General features: G+C 40.7%; 1 protein-coding gene across 2 annotated transcripts in view; it reads left to right on the forward strand.

The window, feature by feature from the left end:
* The window catches only part of LARP4 (La ribonucleoprotein 4), a 74,461-nt gene that overhangs the window by 48,702 nt on the left and 5,432 nt on the right, over positions 1-20,327 (forward strand). For both annotated transcript variants that reach the window (XM_049783377.1, XM_049783379.1), the window contains 7 exons: positions 4,408-4,620; positions 5,815-5,918; positions 10,336-10,548; positions 11,642-11,690; positions 13,602-13,763; positions 16,742-16,866; positions 17,068-17,236. In XM_049783377.1, coding sequence (XP_049639334.1) covers positions 4,408-4,620; positions 5,815-5,918; positions 10,336-10,548; positions 11,642-11,690; positions 13,602-13,763; positions 16,742-16,866; positions 17,068-17,236 — 1,035 coding nt within the window. The remainder of the gene's footprint in view (positions 1-4,407; positions 4,621-5,814; positions 5,919-10,335; positions 10,549-11,641; positions 11,691-13,601; positions 13,764-16,741; positions 16,867-17,067; positions 17,237-20,327) is intronic.

Consider the following 20,327-nt stretch of genomic DNA (forward strand, 5'->3'; position numbering starts at 1 on the left):
ACAGAAGCCTTGATCCCTGTTCCACTAGTAATTACATTTCTTCATCATCTTCCTTTTAGTCTGTGTTCTTTTCTTCCCTGTCCTTCTCCCTAGGCTTTGGAGTCAAGGATGATCTAGGCATCCCCCTTTACTACATGACATTTTCTCATACATTTATTCTGTATACCACATATACGTGAAATCATCCTATGTTATTTTTCTTTTTCAGTCATATTAATATATTACTAATATCTTTTATTTCATCCTCATTGCAGCAAATTGTATGATTTCATCATGGCTTAGTACGTGTGTGTGTGTGTGTGTGTGTGTGTGTGTACCACATCTTCATGATACATTCATCTGTCATTGTACATCAAGGTTGATTCCATGTTGTAGCTATTGTACTAAGTGCAACAATGAAAATGTTCTACATAAGTCCTTTTGAATTAATGTTTTTATGATTCCATGTTGTAGCTATTGTACTAAGTGCAACAATGAAAATGTTCTACATAAGTCCTTTTGAATTAATGTTTTTAAGTCCTGAAGGTAGATATCCAAAACTGGAATTGCTGGATCAAGTAGCAGCTTGGTCTCTTTCCTGGAGATTCCATACCATTTTCCACAGGGATGGAGCCAGACAACATTCCAACTTCATGAGAGATTGTTTTCCCTATTCTGCATGACAGATACTGGGTTTTAGTTTGGTTTTGGTTTCCATGTTTGGACCACACCTAGCAATACTCAAGGGTTACTCCTAGCTCTGCATTCAGGAATCACTCCTAACAGGCTCGGGATGCTGGGTTGCAGACCATACACCCTGCTCTAGCCCTACCTTTGTAATTTTTTTTTCATGATGTTCCTATTCTGTTCTTATGACTTGTTAGACTGGTATCTTTGTATTTTTGCTTTTCTCTCTTTACTGTAATCATCTCTTATATTATACATACATACATACATATACACATACATACATACATATATATATGTATATATGTATATATTGGATTTGGGGCCACACTCCTAATTCTGCACTCAGAAATTGCTCCTGGCAGGTTCTGAGGACTGTATGGGGTGCCGGGAATCAAACCTGGATCAGCCACATGCAAGTCAAGTGTCTTACCCACTCCAGACCCTCTTATATTATTTTTTGTTTGTTGTTTTTTTTTGTGTGTGTGTGTTTTGGGTCACACGTGGCAGTGCTCAGGGGAAACTCCTGGCTCCATGCTCAGAAATTGCTCCTGGCAGGCATGGGGGACCATATGGGAAACCGGATTCGAACTGATGACTTTCTGCGTGAAAGGCAAACGCCTTACCTCCATGCTATCTCTCCGGCCCCCCTCTTATATTATTTTTTAATTAATAAATTATTATTGAATCACCATGAGGTACAGTTACAAAGTTGTTCATAATTTTCAGTTATACAGTGTTCCAGCACCCATCACTTCCCCAGTGCACATGTCCCCAGTTTCCCTCCCACTCTCCTCACCTAAGCCAGCCTCTCTGACAAACATTTTACTTCTCTCTCTTTCTCTCTCTCCCCTTTTTCCTTTTAGGCACTGTGGTTTGCAGTACTGTTACTGATGAGGTATCATGCATATACTTTACCTCCTTTCAGCACCCAGTCTTGTCTAGTGATCATTTCCAACTATCATTGTCATAGTGGTCCCTTTTCTGCCCTAACTGCACTTCCCCACTCTTTGTGGCAAGCAAGCTTCCTGCCATGGACTAGTGCTCCTGGCCCTTGTCTCTATTTTCTTTGGATATTATTATAATACTATCTTTTGTTATTATATCCCACAAATGAGTGTGTTCACTCTGTTTATCCCTGTCTGTCTGACCCATTCACTCAGCATCATACTCTCTCCATCTATGTATCATCTGATTTCTTGACTTCATTTTCCCTACAGATGCATTGTGTTCTATTGTATAGTTGTTACTTTATCCATTGTTACTTTTTCCACTCATTTGTTCTGTGCACTTTAGTTGTTCTATATTCTGGCTATATTGTAAATAGTATTACAGTGAACAAAGGAGTGTAGATGCCATTTCTTCATTGTATTCTTGGACCCCTTAGATTATAATCCCAGGGTCAACTTTGCTGGGTCATAATGGGAACTTAATTTCTAGGTGTTTTTTGTTTGTTTGTTTTTTGTTTTTGAGGAATGTCCATATTGTTTTCCAAAAAGACTGGACCAGTCTACATTCCCACCAGCAGTCAATGAGAGTCCTTTCCCACATGAGTACCAGCACTGGTTCTTGTTCTTTTTGATGTGTGCCAGACTTTTTGGTGTATGATGAGATTTTGAAGTTAATAATGTGGAGCATATTTTCACCTGCCTTTTAGTTATCAGTATTTTTTTGTTTGGGGGCCACACCCAGCCATCCTCCTGTCTTATACCTGACCTTGCTCATGGGATGATATATGGTGCTGGGAATTGAATGCAGATTGACTCTTTTCAAAGCAAACACCCTACCTACTCTCCAGCTCCAATAATTTTATTTATTTTTATTTTATGGTTTTGGGGCCACATCCAGCAGCACTCAGGGGTTGTTCCTGGCTCTGCACTCAGAAATTGCTCCTTGCAGGCTAATGGGACCACTTGGGATGCCAGGAATCAAAACTAGGTCCATCCTGGGTCAGCTGCATGCAAGGCAAACGCTCCAATGCTGTGCTATCACTCTGGCTCCCCTATAGGTTTATTAAGTCTCTGCTCTCTCCACTATGCAGAGTTTTGCTAATCCATTCATTAATATTCCTTCCACATTTTAGCAGATAATGAATTACGTTGTTTGACCATGATAATACAATATCTCTTTTTGAAAAATCATATTTTTCTTACCTATACTGTGTGTTATTCCTGTGAGAAATATACCTCTTCCATTCATGTCCTTACAAGTGCTTGCCATTTTCTGTGTTTTGATAGTAATCTCTAAACAGTAGTGAATGGTAACTATCTCAAGTATATAGATTTGTTTTTGAGATACAGTTTCAAACTTTTGTGCAATGTGACTTCCTTAGTTTTTTTGTCAGACCCCTTTAGGTTTCATTATTTAATATTCTATCTATAGACTCATCAGCCAAATCTTATTGACCCTATAGAACTTTAAAACAGGGAATTTCTTTTAACTAGTTTGGTTTGATTTGGGTAGGGGAGAGGTGATGGTGGCGTAAGGTCACAGAACTAGCTAGTCAAAACTAGGGAGCATTTGAGCCCGAACCTCCAAATCATTTTTGCTTTATGGGCCACATAATGATGTGCGGGCTTTTTTGTTTTGTTTTGGTTTGGTTTTGGTTAACTACCAGTGGTACTCAGGCTCTGCACTCAAGGATCAGACCCAGAATAGTCATATACAAGGCAAGCACCCTACCCACTATACAGTCCCTGGAGACTAACTTGGTTTTTTGTTGGTGTTATTTTGTTGTTGTTGTTGTTGTTTTTGCTTTTTGGGCCACACCCTGTGAAGCCCAGAAGTTACTCCTGGCTATGCCTCAGAAATCACTGTTGGCTCAGGGGACCATATGAGACACGGAATATCAAACACAGGTCTGTCCTAGGTCAGTTGCATGCAAGACAGGTGCCCTACCACTGTGCTATAGCTCTGGCCCAAAGACTCAACTTCTTAATGATCTTATCCATAGGCACACGTGTGCGGTTGTTATATCTGATAGATTGTACTTGTCAATTGCCCAGATGTCATAATCATTGTTCCTTCGTTTTGGAAACAAGAGTCTCTTTTTTGGGGGGGTTATACCTGGTGGTGCTCAGGGGTTACTCCTGGCTCTGCCTTCAGAAATCCTTACTGGCAGGCTTGGGGGACCATATGGGTTTGTCCTGGGCTGACCACATTGCAAGGCAAACGCTCTACTGCTGTGCTATCAATCCAGCCCTAGTAAGTGTCTTGGTGGTTTTCTTTGGCTCCATTGATTTTAAAATATACAGAAATAATGTATTTGTGTAAAGTATGTTAAGTTATAAAAACTAGAGAGATAGTATAGTGATAGGCTATTTGACTTTTATGCAGCTCATCTTGATCCCCAATATATTATCCACTAAGCATTGCTGGATGTTTCCCAAAAACACATGTTTGCATGCAATACCACCAGGAGAAACTCCCTTCTACCTCTTCCCTAATTTTTTTCCCAGTCACTACCTGGAATAGCCCCTGAAAACTGCTGAGTATAGCCCTAAAACCAATATAAAATATATTAAACACAGGGTCCTGGAGAGATAGCACAGTGGTAGGTGTTTGCCTTGCATGCTGCAGATATGGGACAGACCCAGGTTTGATTCCTGGCATCCCATATGGTCCCCTGAGCCTGCCAGGAGTGATTTGGAGCACAGAACCAGGTGTGGCCCCAAAAGCCAAAAAAAAAAAAATAAACACAGTATGAAGATAATTGTTAATCCGATGTTATTTCTCTTCTAGGCAAGGATAAAAGCCATCAATACATTTTTTGCAAAGAATGGTTATCGCTTAATGGATTCAAGCCTGTATAGTCAGCCCATTCATACTCAAGCACAGTATGCCTCTCCCATTTTTATGCAGCCTGTATATAATCCTCACCACCAATACTCCATTTATAGTATTGTGCCTCAGTCTTGGTCTCCAAATCCTGCACCTTACTTTGAAACACCACTGGTAAGTGTTTTTGTTTAAGCTAAAACTTGACTAAATCAGCAGGAGTTTTATTTTTGTGTCAATTATGATAACTTTCTGACTTTAGTAAATGATAAATATATGTATCAGTAAGGGTCTGTTAAGTAAATTATAATAAGAAAAATGAAAATGAGATTTTTTAGTTTTATGAAACTGTTCAGAGAATTTTTATTTTATTTTATTTATTTATTTATTTATTTATTTATTTATTTATTTATTTGGTTTTTGGGTCACACCCGGCAGTACTCAGGGGTTACTCCTGGCTCTATGCTCAGAAATCACTCCTAGCAGGCTCGGGACCATATGGGATGCCGGGATTTGACCATCGACCTTCTGCATGCAAGGCAAATGCCTTGCCTCCATGCTATCTCTCCGGCCCCAGAATTGTTTTTTTTTTTTTTTTTTTTTTTGGTTTTTGGGCCACACCCAGTAACGCTCAGGGGTTACTCCTGGCTATGTGCTCAGAAGTTGCTCCTGGCTTGGGGGACCATATGGGACACCGGGGGATCGAACCGCGGTCCGTCCAAGGTTAGCGCAGGCAAGGCAGGCACCTTACCTTTAGCGCCACCGCCCGGCCCCAGAATTGTTATTTTTTAATGAATTAGTGATGCCTTATTCTATAGATCCAGTGGTTCCTGAAGGTGAGTATATGAAGTAAATTTAAAATTACTTTTGGGCCGGAGAGATAGCACAACAGTAGGGCATTTGCCTTGCATGTGGCCAACTTGGAACAGACCCAGGTTGGATTCTCCTCATCTCATATGGTCCTTTGTGTCTGCCAGGAGCGATTTCTGAGCACAGAGCCAGGAGTAACCCCTGAGCGCCTCCAAGTGCGGCCCAAAACCAAAATAAATAAATACAATTATTAAAAAAATAAGATATTGGGGCCGGAGCAGTGGTGCAAGCGGTAGGGTGTTTGCCTTGCTTGCGGCTAACCTAGGATGGATCACTGTTCGATCCCCTGGCGTTCCATATGGTCCCCCAAGCCAGGGATGATTTCTGAGCACTGAGCCAGAAGTAACCCCTGAGCGTCATAGAGTGTGGCCCCAAAAAAGAAAGATAGAATTTATTTTGACTAGGGAAAAAAAATGCTAGCTTAGTTCCTTACAAACTACTTAAATGCACACTAGGTTTTGCTTCTACTAAGACATTAATCCTTCTTAAATTTTCTTATAGGCTCCCTTTCCCAATGGTGGTTTTGTGAATGGCTTTAATTCACCAGGAACTTATAAAACCAATACTGCTGCTATGAATATGGGCCGACCATTCCAAAAAAATCGGTAAGATAAAAGTTACATTTGGAAAGTTATATAGGTAGGAAGCTTGCTTACCACAGAGCCGATCTGGGTTCTATTGCTGGTCCTCTGAGTACTCACAGGAGTAATTTCTGAACATAGAGCAAAATGGAACCTCTGAGCGTTGCTGAGTGTGGGTTCCCACCTCCCAAAAAAAGTTTTAGCTAGGATTTCTAAAACAAAAAATAAAGTATCATGATTTTGATAGTTGAATTTTAGACATGCAATTTAAAGTATCTTCATTTAAACATGGTGATTATAAGCGTGACTATAATTGGTGGCTATATATAATATAAATATACAATAATTTTATATATTACATATTATTTTATAGTTATAAATAAATAATATATATTATATACCTATACATAATTTAATATTTTATAAATATAGAGATATTGATATATTTAGATATAAATGTTTATCATTGTAATTATATAATGAATATATAATTTTTGACTTTCAGTCACATAAAGAACACCCCCCCCCCTTCACCAGTGCAACATTCCCACCGCCAGTGTCCCCCAGCTCCCTCCTCCCAGACCCCCTGCCTATATTTCAGACATTCTGCTTCTCTCACTCATTAAGATTGCCCGGATAGTTGTTAGTGTACTTATTTCCCTAACTGCACCACTACTCTTTGTGATGAGATTCAATTGTGAGCCGGTCCTTCTGACCCTCATCTCTATTTTCTCTGGGGATTATTACAGTAATGTCCTTAATTTTTCTTAAAACCCATAGATCACTGAGACTGTTCTGTGTCTGTCTATCTCTCTCCCTCTGACTTTTTTCACTCAGCATAATAGATGCCATGTACATTCACATATAGGAAAATTTCATGACTTCATCTCTCCCGAAGGCTGCGCAATATTCCATGTGTATGTGCACCGCAGTTTCTTTAGCAGTTCATCTGTTGAAGGGCATCTTGGTTGTTTCCAGACTCTGGCTATTGTAAATAGCGCTGCAATGAATATAGATGTGAGGGAGGGATTTTTGAATTGTATTTTGTTGCTAGTTGTGCTTTATTAAGGTGATTTAATGTTTTTTTAAATCCTAAAGATAGATATCCCAAACTAGAATTGCTGGGTCATATATCAGCTCAATTCTCAGTTTCTTGGGGACTCTATACCATTTTCCACAGGGACAACATTCCCACCAGCAGTGGACGAGAGTCTCTTTTCACCACATTCCTGGCAGCACAGATTATTCCTACTAACTTCGATATTTGCCATTGCTGTTCTGAGATGATAATTCAGAGCATGGCCAGGTGTAACCCAAAAACAAAACACTCAATAAAATTGGGCTGGAGAAACTTACTTCAATATAGTAAGGGCCTCCTACAACAAGCCTATAGCTAGTATTGTTCTTTTATTTTTTTGTTTCTTTCTTGGACCATACCCAGCATTGCTCAAGACATACTCTATGCTCAGAGACCACTCTGGTGATGCTCAGGGAACGATACGGGATCAAACTTGCGATATCCACAAGCAAGACAAGAGCCCTACCCACCAGACTATGGGTTTGGCCCCTCAAGTATTATTCTTTGGATTTCTCTAATGATAAATGATGTTAAACACTTTTCTGTTCTTATTGATGGTCCACTTGTCTTTCTCTGAAAAATGTTTGTATTTCCTCTCCAGGTTTTAATAGAGTATTGGAATTTGGTTTTTTGTTTGTCCAATTGAATAAATATTTTATTTTTAAACTTTTTTTTTGGGGGGGTGTCACACCCGGCAGCGCTCAGGGGTTACTCCAGGCTCTACGCTTAGGAATTGCTCCTGGCGGGCTCGGGGGACCAGATGGGATGCTGGGATTCGAACCACTGTCCTTCTGCTTGCAAGACAGAAGCCAGACTTCCATGCTATCAGGCCCCTAAACTTTTTTTTTTTTTGGTTCTTGGGTCACACCCAGCAGTGCTCAGAGGTTACTCCTGGCTCTATGCTCAGAAATCGCTCCTGGCAGGCTCAGGGGACCATATGGGATGTTGGGATTCAAACTACCGCTTTTTCTGCATGCAAGGCAAACACCCTACCTCCATGCTGTCTCTGTGGCCCCACAGGAAATTCTTAATTACTGTTTGATTTCCTTACTTGTGATTGGCTTGTTTGGGCTTTCTAATTCTTCCTCATTCATCTTTTCGAGATTTCATGACTAAGAATTTATCCATTTATTTTCTTTTCTCCAGCTGAAGTTCATAAAATTGTTAATAATAACCTCATATTTTGAATTACTGAAGAATCCATTGTAATTTTTTCCTTTCCATCTCTGATCTAATTTGAACATTTTCTCTCTCTCTCTCTCTTTTTTTTTTTTTTGTTTTTTTTTGTTTTTGTTTTTGTTTTTGTCTTTGGGTCACACCTGGTGGTGCTTAGCAATTACTCCTGGCTCTGTGTTCAGAAGTGGCTCCTGGCAGACCATATGGGTTGCCAGGATTTGAACAGGGGCTTCTCCTGTGTTGGCCACGTGCAAGGCAAATGCCTTACCACTGTGCTTTCGCTCCAGCCCCTGAACATTTTCTCTTAATTTTTTATTAGTCTACCTAAAGTTTTAGCTATCTTATTCTTTTTTGTTGTTGTTTTGTTTTGTTTTTGGACCACACCAGCAGTTCTCAGGGGTTACTCCTGGCTCTGTACTCAGAAACGCTCTTTGCAGGCTCTGGGGACCACCTGGGATGCCATGATTCATCCTGAGTCAGCCACATGCAAAGCAAATGCCCTACCACTGTGCTATCACTTCAGCCCCTGGATTAAGGTTTTCATAGGTGAACTCTGAGTTGTTGGTTGTTGGTTTGTTTTGTTTTTTATTTACCCCAAGTTACTCCTAGCTCTGTGCTCAGAAATTGCTCCTGGCAGGCAAGGGGGACCACATGGGATGCTGGGATTCAAACCACCGTCCTTCTTGAGTCAGCTGCATGCAAGCAAACGCTTTTCTGCTGGCTATCTCTCTGGCCCCAACATAGGTTGTTTTGTTGTTGTTGTTGCTTGTTTTTCCTTAAAGTAATTTTTACCAGGCTGGAAAGTTAAGGCACTTATTCAAGCTGGGATTATTACTCAGCACCACATATGGTCCCCCAAGCATTGCCAGGAATGACCTCTGAATACAGATCTGGAAATAATCCTGAGTACTGTCCATTTGTGGGCCCCCTCTCCCAAATATATGGTTGGGGTTGTGAGGAACAGAGAGATGGTACATGAGTAAGGTGCTTACCTTGTCTGCAGCTGACTGGTGTTCAATCCCCAGTACTCCATTTGGTTCCTTGAGCCCTCCAAAAGGAATCCCTGAATGCAGAGCCAGGAGTATGCTCTTGAGTGCTACCAGATGTAGCCATAAACAGAGAGGGAGAGGGAACATGCATTTATTTTCATCTCCTGTGCTATTTCTGTGAAATGGGGTAGAATTAAAATAAAAAATCAGGATATTGGATTTGCCCTGCAAGCAGCCGATCCAGGACCAAAGGTGGTTGGTTCGAATCTCAGTGTCCCATATGGTCCCCCGTGCCTGCCAGGAGCTATTTCTGAGCAGACAGCCAGGAATAACCCCAGAGCACCGCTGGGTGCGGCTCAAAAACCAAAAAAAAAAAAAAAAAAAAAAAATTACATGATATAAACTTACTGGCATACATTCTGACTGCTAATGTTAAAATAAGGAGTTAAAATTTTGATTATGCTATTTTTTTTTGTTTGTTTTTTTGTTTTTTGGGCCACACCCGGTGACGCTCAGGGGTTACTCCTGGCTATGCGCTCAGAAGTCGCTCCTGGCTTGGGGGACCATATGGTACGCCGGGGGATCGAACCGCGGTCCGTCCTAGGCTAGCGCAGGCAAGGCAGGCACCTTACCTCCAGCGCCACCGCCCGGCCCTGATTATGCTATTTTTGGAAGATGGTTACTTGGGCCATAACCTGGCTGAGCTTGAGGAATTATATATGATGCCAGGTATTGAATTCAGGTCATCCACATGCAAGGAAAGTTCCCTATTCACTATACTAACTCTCCAGTCCCCTGATTATACTCTGAATATTAAGGTAGAAGGTAGAAGTAACTTTATCTTGAAGCTTTTTTGGATATTTAAACCCCCCCCCCCCCCCCCAATAGCTCCAAACAATTTTGCTTAGTATTTAAAAGAATTTGTCTTGGGACCAGAGAGATAGTACAGCAAGTAGGGTATTTACTTTATATCCAGCTGACTTGAATTCACTTTCTGAATTCCCTGAATGCCTTCAAGTGTGGCCCAAAAATTTGCATTTAGGGCAGGATGATTGACTTGCAAGTGGCCAATCTGGGACTGGCCCAGGTTCGGTTCCCAAAAACAAAACAAAAAAAAGAATTTCTACCAGCAAGAGGAAAGATTTTTCTGTCTGTTTTGATTCATCATTTTATGTATATGATTTTCTGTTTCTTATAGTGTGAAGCCTCATTTTAGATCATCAAGTGGCTCAGAACATTCAACAGATGGCACTGTGTCATTGGGGGATGGACCGTTAAATAGGTCTGGTTCAAGGAACTTTCCAACTGAACGACTTAACCCTTCATTAACAGTGCATCAGGAACAAAATTACCTTCCTAAAGAAACCCTCACTTTTCAAATGGAACAGAATGGGGACTATAGTAGGGGCAGGTAAGGAAATAATGTAAGTAAAGTACATGAAAGTGATCAGATTGTGAATATTTAAAGAACATGGTGTAGGGGTAAAGTTTGAGAATTTTTGCTTGTATGTATAATTTTGAGCCCCACCTGGTGATTCTTAGGGGATACTTCTAGCTCTGCACTCAAGAATTACTCCTGGTGGTGGTTGGGGAACTATATACAGGTCGGTCACATGCTAGGCAAGCTGTCTACATGCTGTACTATCACATTGCTCCCACTATATGGTAGAAAATGAATGCGATAAAAGAGAAGGAGCAGTCTATAGGGTGGAGAATGAACCCATTTTGAGAAATTTAAACTGCCTATATAGACATAACACAGATTCAGATGTGTGTCTGTGTGAAATTAAAGTTACGTGGGTTTTGTTTTGGGTTTTTTTTTTTTTTTTTTTTTTGGATTTTGGGTCACACCTGGCAGCGCTCAGGGGTTCCTCCTGGCTGTACGCTCAGAAATCGCTCCTGGCAGGCTCGGGTTACCGTATGGGTTGCTGGGATTCGAGCCACGGTCTCCTGCATGCAAAGCAAATGCCCTACCTCCAAGCTATCTCTCTGGCCCCTAGTTTTATTGTCTTTATTGATGAACTTCACATACAGAATCCTTTATTATCTGTGTAGGAAAAAAAAAAAACTTTAGTATGGTTCTGGTATATAAGAGCTTAAATAATGGCCTCAGTGGTTAGTAAGTAAAGTTTTAGTAGATTAGCTCTAGATATCTTTAAAAGAATATTTATTTCAATTTTTATTTTTATAATGAAGATTTAGAAAGTTTAGGTACTTAAATAAAAATAAACTTATCTGGGGCCAGAGAGAGAGCACAGCAGTAGGGCATTTGCCTTGCACACAGCTAATCCAGGACAGACAGTGGTTTGAATCCCGGCATCCCATATGGTACACCCAAACCTGCCAGGGACAATTTTTGAGCGCAGAGCCAGGAGTAACCCGAGTGCCACCAGGTTTGACCCAAAAAAACAAAAAAAAAGGAAGAGAAAGAAAGAAACTTACCTTTGCTTAAGTACATTTTTTCTTTAAAGAATTCACGAGATGTCCCTTTTTGTTTTTTAAAGGAGAACTCTCTTCAGAGGTCGACGACGACGAGATGATGACAGAATTCCAGTATGTATTTGGGGGAAGTGGTTGGGTTTTTTGGGGAAAGGGAATACACGGGCTGTACTCAGGGCTTAGTCCTATCTAATTTGATAACCTACTCATGGATTTAGAAATAGAAAAATATTCTTGGGGCAGGAGGATGCTACACTGGTGTTAATCTTGGCTTCTGCACTTAAGAATCACTCCCAGTGGGCCGGAGAGATAGCATGGAGGCAAGGCATGCCTTGCATGCAGAAGGACGGTGGTTCAAATCCCACATCCCATATGGTCCCCTGAGGCTGCCAGGAGTGATTTCTGAGCGTAGAGCCAGGAGTAATCCCTGAATGCTGCCATGTGTGACCCCCCCCCCCCCCAAAAAAAATATAAAAGAATCACGCCCAGTGTTGTTCAGGGATCCATATGGTGACAGGGATCAAACCTGAGTTTGCTATTTACAAAGCAAATTATTACATGCTGACACAATAGTAAACCCTGAGTGCCACCAGATGTGGCCCAAAACAAACGAACAAAATTTCTTGGGCACAGTTCAGTAAAGTTTCTGTAGCAGTTTTGCTGTTTTACACTCACAAACAGTAAATAAAAATTGTTTTTATTCATGGAGTACATTTTTATGAAGGTCATATTCAGCACCGCTTCTATGGATCTATTCTAGAGTAACTTTCAACTTTGCTTGATTTGCTGTACAGGCCTGACAGTATTGTGCTGGAGGGGTCAGGGGAAGGTGCATGCAATGTGATGATCAGGATTGGATTTAGGCCTCACTCTCACTCTTGCTGCACATGTGTTCTACCACTTGAACCATACCCCTTACTTCAAATGTCTACTGTTTTAAAATAGCTACGATCTTTTAAAATCCTTATTAAATTTTCAAAAAATTGTCATGCTGGAGATCAAACCCAGGACCTTACACATTCAAGGCAAATTCTCTACCTTTGAACTATATATGTCCCCAGCCTCTATACAAACTTTATAATTTGATATTGATTTGTGTTTACCTAACTTCAAATTATTCATGTTTATAAGTTTTGTGGTTCTTGGTAATGTTTGCCTTTTTAAAAAATAGTCTATTAAAAAGTGACTTTTGTTTTTGTTTTTGGGTCACACCTGGCAGCGCTCAGGGGTTACTCCTGGCTCTACGCTCAGAAATTGCTCCTGGCAGGCATAGGGGACCATATAGGACGCTGGGATTAGAACCCTGTCCTTCTGCTTGGGAGGCAAACGCCTTACCTCCATGCTATCTCTCTGGCCCCTTGTTTTTTTGGTTTTTTTGTTTGTTTTTTTTTTTGAGGCCACACACAGTAATGCACAGGGGTTTACTCCTGGTTCTGTGCTCAGGAATGACTCCTGGTGGGTTTAGGAATTAAACCCAGATTAGCAAGGCATAAAGCAGTGCCATTCCCTACATGTAGTACTATCTCTCTAATCCCCACCCCCAACGAAGGAACCTGAAGAATTAAAGTTTCATAATCTTTTTTTTTGGGGGGGGGGCCACACCCGGCGCTGCTCAGGGGTTACTTCTGGCTGTCTGCTCAGAAATAGCTCCTGGCAGGCACGGGGGACCATATGGGACACCGGGATTCGAACCAACCACCTTTGGTCCTGGATCGGCTGCTTGCAAGGCAAACGCCGCTGTGCTCTCTCTCCGGGCCCAAAGTTTCATAATCTTATACTTATCTTTTCCCTCTCCTGTCCTCTGTTCTCCCTTCTCCCTTTCTCTTCCCTCCCCTCCTCTCTCCTTTCCCTGGGTCACATCTCTAGTACTTACAGCTTATTCCTGGCTATTTGTTGGAAAGCCCCTACCAGCTGTACTATTACTTTAACTTCATTATCTTTTCTCTTTTTTCTTCCCTCTTTCCAGTGATTCAGGATTTGATCATGAGATAGGCATGTAATGACCTGTTATGTGTATTCTTCTAGAGACCCCATCCTTCCGCAGCCGAAGCAAAGGCTCCAACACCAAAGTTTGACTTACTAGCCACCAATTTTCCTCCTTTACCTGGAAGTTCTTCAAAAACACCTGGTGAACTTGTTTTGGAAAATAGGATGTCTGATGTTGTTAAAGGTGTCTACAAAGAAAAGGTAATCTTTGAATTCAGTCTTTTACTTGTTTAATTTAGTTTTTGTCTCAGTATTGGTATTTAATGTTTTAATTTCATTTACTATTTATTTAATTCTGTCAGTTTTTAGTCATATACACTTCATCATACTTTGAGAACTGTAAAAGTTGTATAATAGGTCAGGAAAGATTTTTTCAGATCCATGTGTCTGTAACAGTCAGCTCAACAAAATACAAATTGAAGGGCCTAAGTGACAATACAGCAGGTTGGGCATTTGCCTTATATGCAGCTGACTTGGATTCAATCCCCATTATCCCTTATGGTCCCCCAAGCACTGCCAGAGAAACCCCTGAGCATTGCTAGGTTTAGCTCAACCCCCTCAAATATACACTGAGTGGAAAGTGTCATTTCCACCTGAGGTATCTCTGACTTAACCATGGTGGGGTGTGAGGGGGTCAGGGGTACTTTTATACTCTTGGCTCTATGCTCAGTATTCATTCCTGGTAATGGTAAAGGGGGGTGAGCATATTGCAATGCCAGAGATGAACCTGGGTTATTCATATGCATAGCAAGCACCAACTTGCCATTTCTCTGGCTTTAATGTATTCTAAGTTCGTTTAATTTAGTCATTCAAATAATGACTAACCCAACAAATTGGGTTTTCTAGAGTAGCTTTTTCCATATCCTAATTTTCATATGCACAACTTTTAACTACTTTTCTAATCCCTTTTAATTTCTTGAAATGTTGTGTGTGTGTGTGTGTGTTTGTATGCACGCGTGTGCACATGCATGCTTAGAGAAACCATGTGGCGTGTTTGGTATCAAAACTGGGTCTTGACCAACCAGAAGATTACCATAGCTTCTAGGCCTTAATAACACACAGATTGCAAGCTATATTAGACTTTGTGCCAGGGTTTCAATCCTTTACTTAGCCAACATAATATTTATTGGCATCTTTGAACATAGCCTTTTTGAACACAGATAAGCAATATGTATATATTTTTTATTTTAAGAAACTGACTTAAAGAGCTACAAGCAACCCTCTTCATTTTAGTAAGTTTATTAAAATTGAAAAAAGTTAAAAAATTTTAATTATAATTATAAATGTTTAAGAAATTACTAATTAGGGACCGGAGAGATAGCATGGAAGTAAGACTTTTGCCTTTCATGCAGGACGGTGGTTCGAATCCCGGCATCCCATATGGTTCCCCAAGCCTGCCCGGGGCGATTTCTGAGCATAGAGCCAGGAGTAGCCCCTGAGCGCTTCCGGGTGTGACCCAAAAACCAAAAAGAAAAAGAAATTACTAATTAAATTAGAATTTAAGAAATTCACTTAGGGACCCGGAGAGATAGCACAGCGGTGTTTGCCTTGCAAGCAGCCGATCCAGGACCTAAAGTGGTTGGTTCGAATCCCTGTGTCCCGTATGGTCCCCCGTGCATGCCAGGAGCTATTTCTGAGCAGACAGCCAGGAGTAACCCCTGAGCACTGCCGGGTGTGGCCCAAAAACCAAAAAAAAAAAAAAAAAAAAAAAAGAAATTCACTTAGAAATGGCCTTAAACATGGTTGACCTGGATTTGGTCACCCCTTAATCCCCATCATCAAAAAAAGGCAGGTGTATTTGTGGCTGGAGTGATTAATAGTAGAGTAGGTACATTTGCCTTGCCCATCTCAGGTTTGATCACTGGCATCCCTGAACCCACCAGGATTAAATCCTGAGCACAGAGCCAGGAGTAACCTAATTTGTTAGTATTGATTTTACGGTGATATTGTGATTTTATGGTGATAATGCCACCAGCATTATCTCAATTTTCTAGTGTTCATCCTGACTCAGATGGCTTCTGAATTTTTGGTTCTTTTTTTGCTTGTTTTTTTGTTTTTGTTTTTGGGACACACCCAAAGGCATTCAGGGGTTACTCTTGGCTCTGCGCTCAGATGCTGAGAATCAAGAATCAAACTCAGGTTAGTCCTGGGTCATCCACTTCCAAGGCAAATGCCCTGAATTTTTGGTTCTTAACTCATTCTGGACAACATGTTGACTGGCAAGATCAAAAACAACAACAAAAAAATACTCTGCTTATTTGTTTTCAATCCGGAGACTTCTATTCATCCCTAGTTTTCTGTGAAATTTTTTTCTAGTGTATCATGGTATTTTTCTTCACTTCATCCAGAACTCATCCATGCTGGAAAGTTTTACTTTATTGTCTCAAATAAGTTTTCCCCCATCCTATATTATACTTGTTGATGTGGTTACTGGAAATGGCATACATTTTATTGCAGTGCACCAGAGACTTCTGTGATGGCACTAGATTTTCCAGAGGCAGTTTCACCAGGTTGATACTTTGCTAGGGGTCAAACTCCCAATCTAATTAATGCCAGCAAGGTGGTATTACTCTACCACTGAGCCATGGCTCAGATCTCACGAATTCCTCACTTTTCTTCTTTTCTTGAACTCAACTTGATTATAGACACTCTAGGTTGAACCTGATTTTCTGTTTTGGCCTCCGAAATTTTTACCCCTGTGTGTCTATATTTCCTACAAAATTTCCTGTTGCTTTATAAGCCTATTAACATTTTTATTCATCTTAATTTCAAGGATTGCATTTTCCTGCCTCTTCTTCCTTCTTCCTCCTTTTGAGTCAGAATGAACCAAGAGAGCCATGAGCAACCCAGGTTTAACCATGGCACCACATATGGTTCCTGGAGCACTGCACAAGTTCCTATGCTTATTTGGTCTAATTACACTCTCCCCCATTTTCTCCAGAACAAAAGTTAATTAACATCTCTTCCAAACCCTACCTTTTTTTAGAAAATGAAATATTCTCCCCATTGTATCCTAACCCCTTTGTGGTATGAAGCACCCTCTGGAGGGTTGCTTCCCCAGTTTTGGGAAACACTGCTTTTATGCTTCATCAATGATGGCTTCCGTGTACTTGCTGATCATTCCTATACTTGGAGAAGTTCTTATAAAGTTACAGTTTTGAAATATCTTTACTTTTAAGGATAATGAAGAGTTGAGATTAAGTTGCCCAGTGCCTATAGAGGATGAAAATATAGATTGCACCTCTGTCCAGCAGCTCAGTCTGAGTTCTAGTCCTCCATGTACAGCTGACCTTCCTGCATTAAGGTACAAGTTTTTAACTACTTTTTGCTTCTTTTGGGCCATATCCTTTCATGCTTGGGATTTGTTCTTGGCTCTGTACTCAGGGGTCGATCTCACATCCAGAGCATGAGCCTTTGCAGTTCTATGATTGGTTTTATTGTGATTGTGTGCTTTGTTGTTTCTGTAAACTGTACTTAATCTAATGCAATCTCTTCTTTCCTATAGTGCAACCCAGCAAGAAAAAGAGTTAGTTGAAGTTTCCACTGTTCAGGAGGATGTTTTCAACCAAACAGCTATACCAGTTTCTTCCCCAAGTACTGTAAAGCCATCAAGGATAAATACCACTTCACTATGTAATAGTAATATAAGCCCAGCTGTAACTGTGGCTCTCCAGGTAACCTGATGAATTTATATTTTATGTGAGAAAAAAATGATAAATGAGAAATTCTTGTTTTTTGGTTGTTATTATTATTGCCTGGGCCATATTGGCCAGTTCTCAGGACTCATGCCAGAGATTGAACCCAGGCCCTCCTTAATCACACCCACATGGAGCTTTCTTCTTTTTTTTTTTTTTTTTTTTTTTTTTGATTTTTGACATTTATTAGTGGGTTTACACACATGGCTTTTTAAACAATCCAGGCAGGGAGATGGGAAAGAACACAGTTGGAACTCTACCCCTACCTCCATCCACGTGAAGCTTTCTATATCACTTGCACCACATTCCAGCCAGAGAAACTAGATTTTTTTTCTCCCCAATTACCATTTTGTTTTTTGTTTTGTTTTGTTTTGTTTTGTTTTTTCTTTGGGCTACACCCGGTTAAGCTCGGGGGTTACTTCTGACTATGGGCTCTGAAATTGCTCCTGGTTTGGGGAACCATATGGGATGCCGGGGGATCAATCCTTGGTCCATCCTAGATTTATCCCAGACTAGTGCGAGCAAGGCTTGTGCCACCGCTCCGGCCCCATTCCAGTTACCCTTTTTAATATATAACCATTATCCCAGTTTTTGGGGAATATTTTAAATTAGTACTGAAATATCAAAAGAAGCTAAATAAATTTGTTTGATTTTTGTTTTGGGTCACACCTGGCGGCGCCCAGGGGTTACTCTTGGCTCTGCACTCAGAAGCTCCTGGCAGGCTCTGGAAAACCATATGGGATGCTGGGATTCGAACTGCCGCCCGTCCTGGGTAGGCTGTGTGCAAGGCAAATGCCCTACTGCTGTGAAACTAAATAATTTTAAGGTCATGTCATCATGAAAAAATAAGGAAATTTTAGCTGTGTATTTTTTGTTGTCATCGTTGGTACACAGTGCTTCACAGGGCTTACTTCTGGCTCAGTTATCACTTCTGGCAGTGCTTGAGGAATGCTGGGGTTCGAGCTTAGGTTGGCCACATGCAAAACAAACACCCTACCCATCTGTACTATCTGACCCTTGTATGTCATTTCAGTTAGTATAAAGAGACTTTAGGCCTGTGAGATTCTTTTCACATAATATTTAACAAGTTTTTAAAAACTATGTAGGGGGGCTGGAGCAGTGGCATAAGGCCTTGCCCGCACTAGCCTAGGACGGACTGTGATTCGATCTCCTGGTGTCCCATATGGTCCCCCAAGCCAGGAGTGATTTCTGAGCGTTACCCACCCCCCAATAAAATCTATGTAGGGCCACTTGTTTATTTTTTATTTAAATTCCAGAATGATTCTTAAAAATTTAAAAATAATAGAAAGCAGAAGGGAGAGGCCATAGAGATAGGATAGCAGGCAAATGTTTTCCTTTCATGAGTCGATCTGGGTTTGATTTTGATTTCAGGCATCCCCTTTAGTCCTCTGAGCACAATTAGATGTGATCTACTTCTAAAAAAGAAGAAAGGAGGGGAGGGATTGAGGGAACGAGAGAGAAGGAAGGGAGAAAGGGAGAATGGCAGAGCTGAAAGCGAAATTCTATGACAAGATTTTATCTTGTTTGATAATAATGGTAATAGAGTAACAGCTCCATTTTTTTTGAATGTCCTCTATATATTAGAACCTAGTATTTTACAACTTACCTTACCTTTTCCTTTCCCTTTCTTTCTCCTTACTTCCCTGCCTCCCCCATTCCCATCTCCACATACAAGAACTGTGCTGTGGTCCACTCGCACATTTTTATACCGCTTAATGTCTTCCTTTATCAGATGAGTAATTAAGACTTCATTTTAGTCTTCTATTTGTTTATTACTAGATTCCAAGTGTTCTGCTGTGATTTTTGTCTGTTGATTTCTGTCTGTTGATTGATTCTTGTGGAATCCCTCTGAGAAATCTTTATAGTCATAGAAGAGAGTGGAATTATTTTATCAAATGGATAGATCACTGTTGTTATTTTATTCTGGGGCCATTGTGGTGCTTGAGGCTAACTTAATCTACTTCCTTCTTTACGGTTTTAGTATCACTTTTTTAACTATGACCTTAAATTAGAGTTTATCTGTATGGCCCATCTCACCCCAAATATTCCAAGGGGACCATGTATAAAAAATTGTAAATTGAAGGTCATAGCACTAAGAGACAGGGGGCCAATTAATATGTCAGAGTACCACAAGAAAAAAAAATAGGTTGGAAGGGTATCATGGTGCAAAAGCTAAGAACTCAGACCAGTAAATCACGGTGGGTATTATAATAAAAATTAGAAAGACAAAAAAGTTTTAAACTGCACCCCATTCCCCCCAAAATGAAAAGAACTATTGCTCTAACAGTGTTAGTGTTCTTTAACAAAATGCTCAGATGAGATTAATTTTACTGTTTAACCTCTTTAGTCTTTTACTATTTTAAATAAAAATCTTTTAGGGGTTGGAACAATAGCACAGTGGTAGGGTGTTTGCCTTGCACGCTGCTGACCTGGGGTGGCCCTGGATTCGATCCCCAGTATCCCTTATGGTCCCGAGCCTGCCAGGGGCGATTTCTGAGCTTAGAGCCAGGAATAACCCCTGAGCGCTTTGAGTGTACAATAAAATGACTGTATTTTGGAATCACCACAGTACTAAGTTAACAATTATTACATGGACCAGTGTGACTCACATGGTAGAGAATATGCCTTACATGTGCAAGCAAATAGGTTTGATCCCTGGCACCTAATAGTCCTTGAAGCATCACCTGACGTGGGCATTATTTCTGTTTGTTTTTCACTATCTAATGATCAAGCCTATGCTTTCACACATGCAAAGCAAGTCCTCTACCCGTAAGTGCTGAGCTCTTTTTGTTGTTGGGTTTCCAAGACTAGAACGCAGGACTTATACTAGGCAAGCATCCTGCCTTCTGTATTATCACTTTGGCCCCTAAGATTTTACGCAGGTCGTTTTTTGTTTGTTTTACTTTTTTTATACTTTTGAGGGGTCACACCTGGAGACGCTCAGGGGTTACTCCTGGCTATGCACTCAGAAATCACTCCTTGGGGCCGGAGAGATAACATAGAGGCAGGGTGTTTGCCTTGCATGCAGAAGGATGGTGGTTCGAATCCC

This window comes from Suncus etruscus, chromosome 11 (assembly GCF_024139225.1).
Source record: "Suncus etruscus isolate mSunEtr1 chromosome 11, mSunEtr1.pri.cur, whole genome shotgun sequence".
In the NCBI taxonomy this organism is placed as follows: Eukaryota; Metazoa; Chordata; class Mammalia; order Eulipotyphla; family Soricidae; genus Suncus; species Suncus etruscus.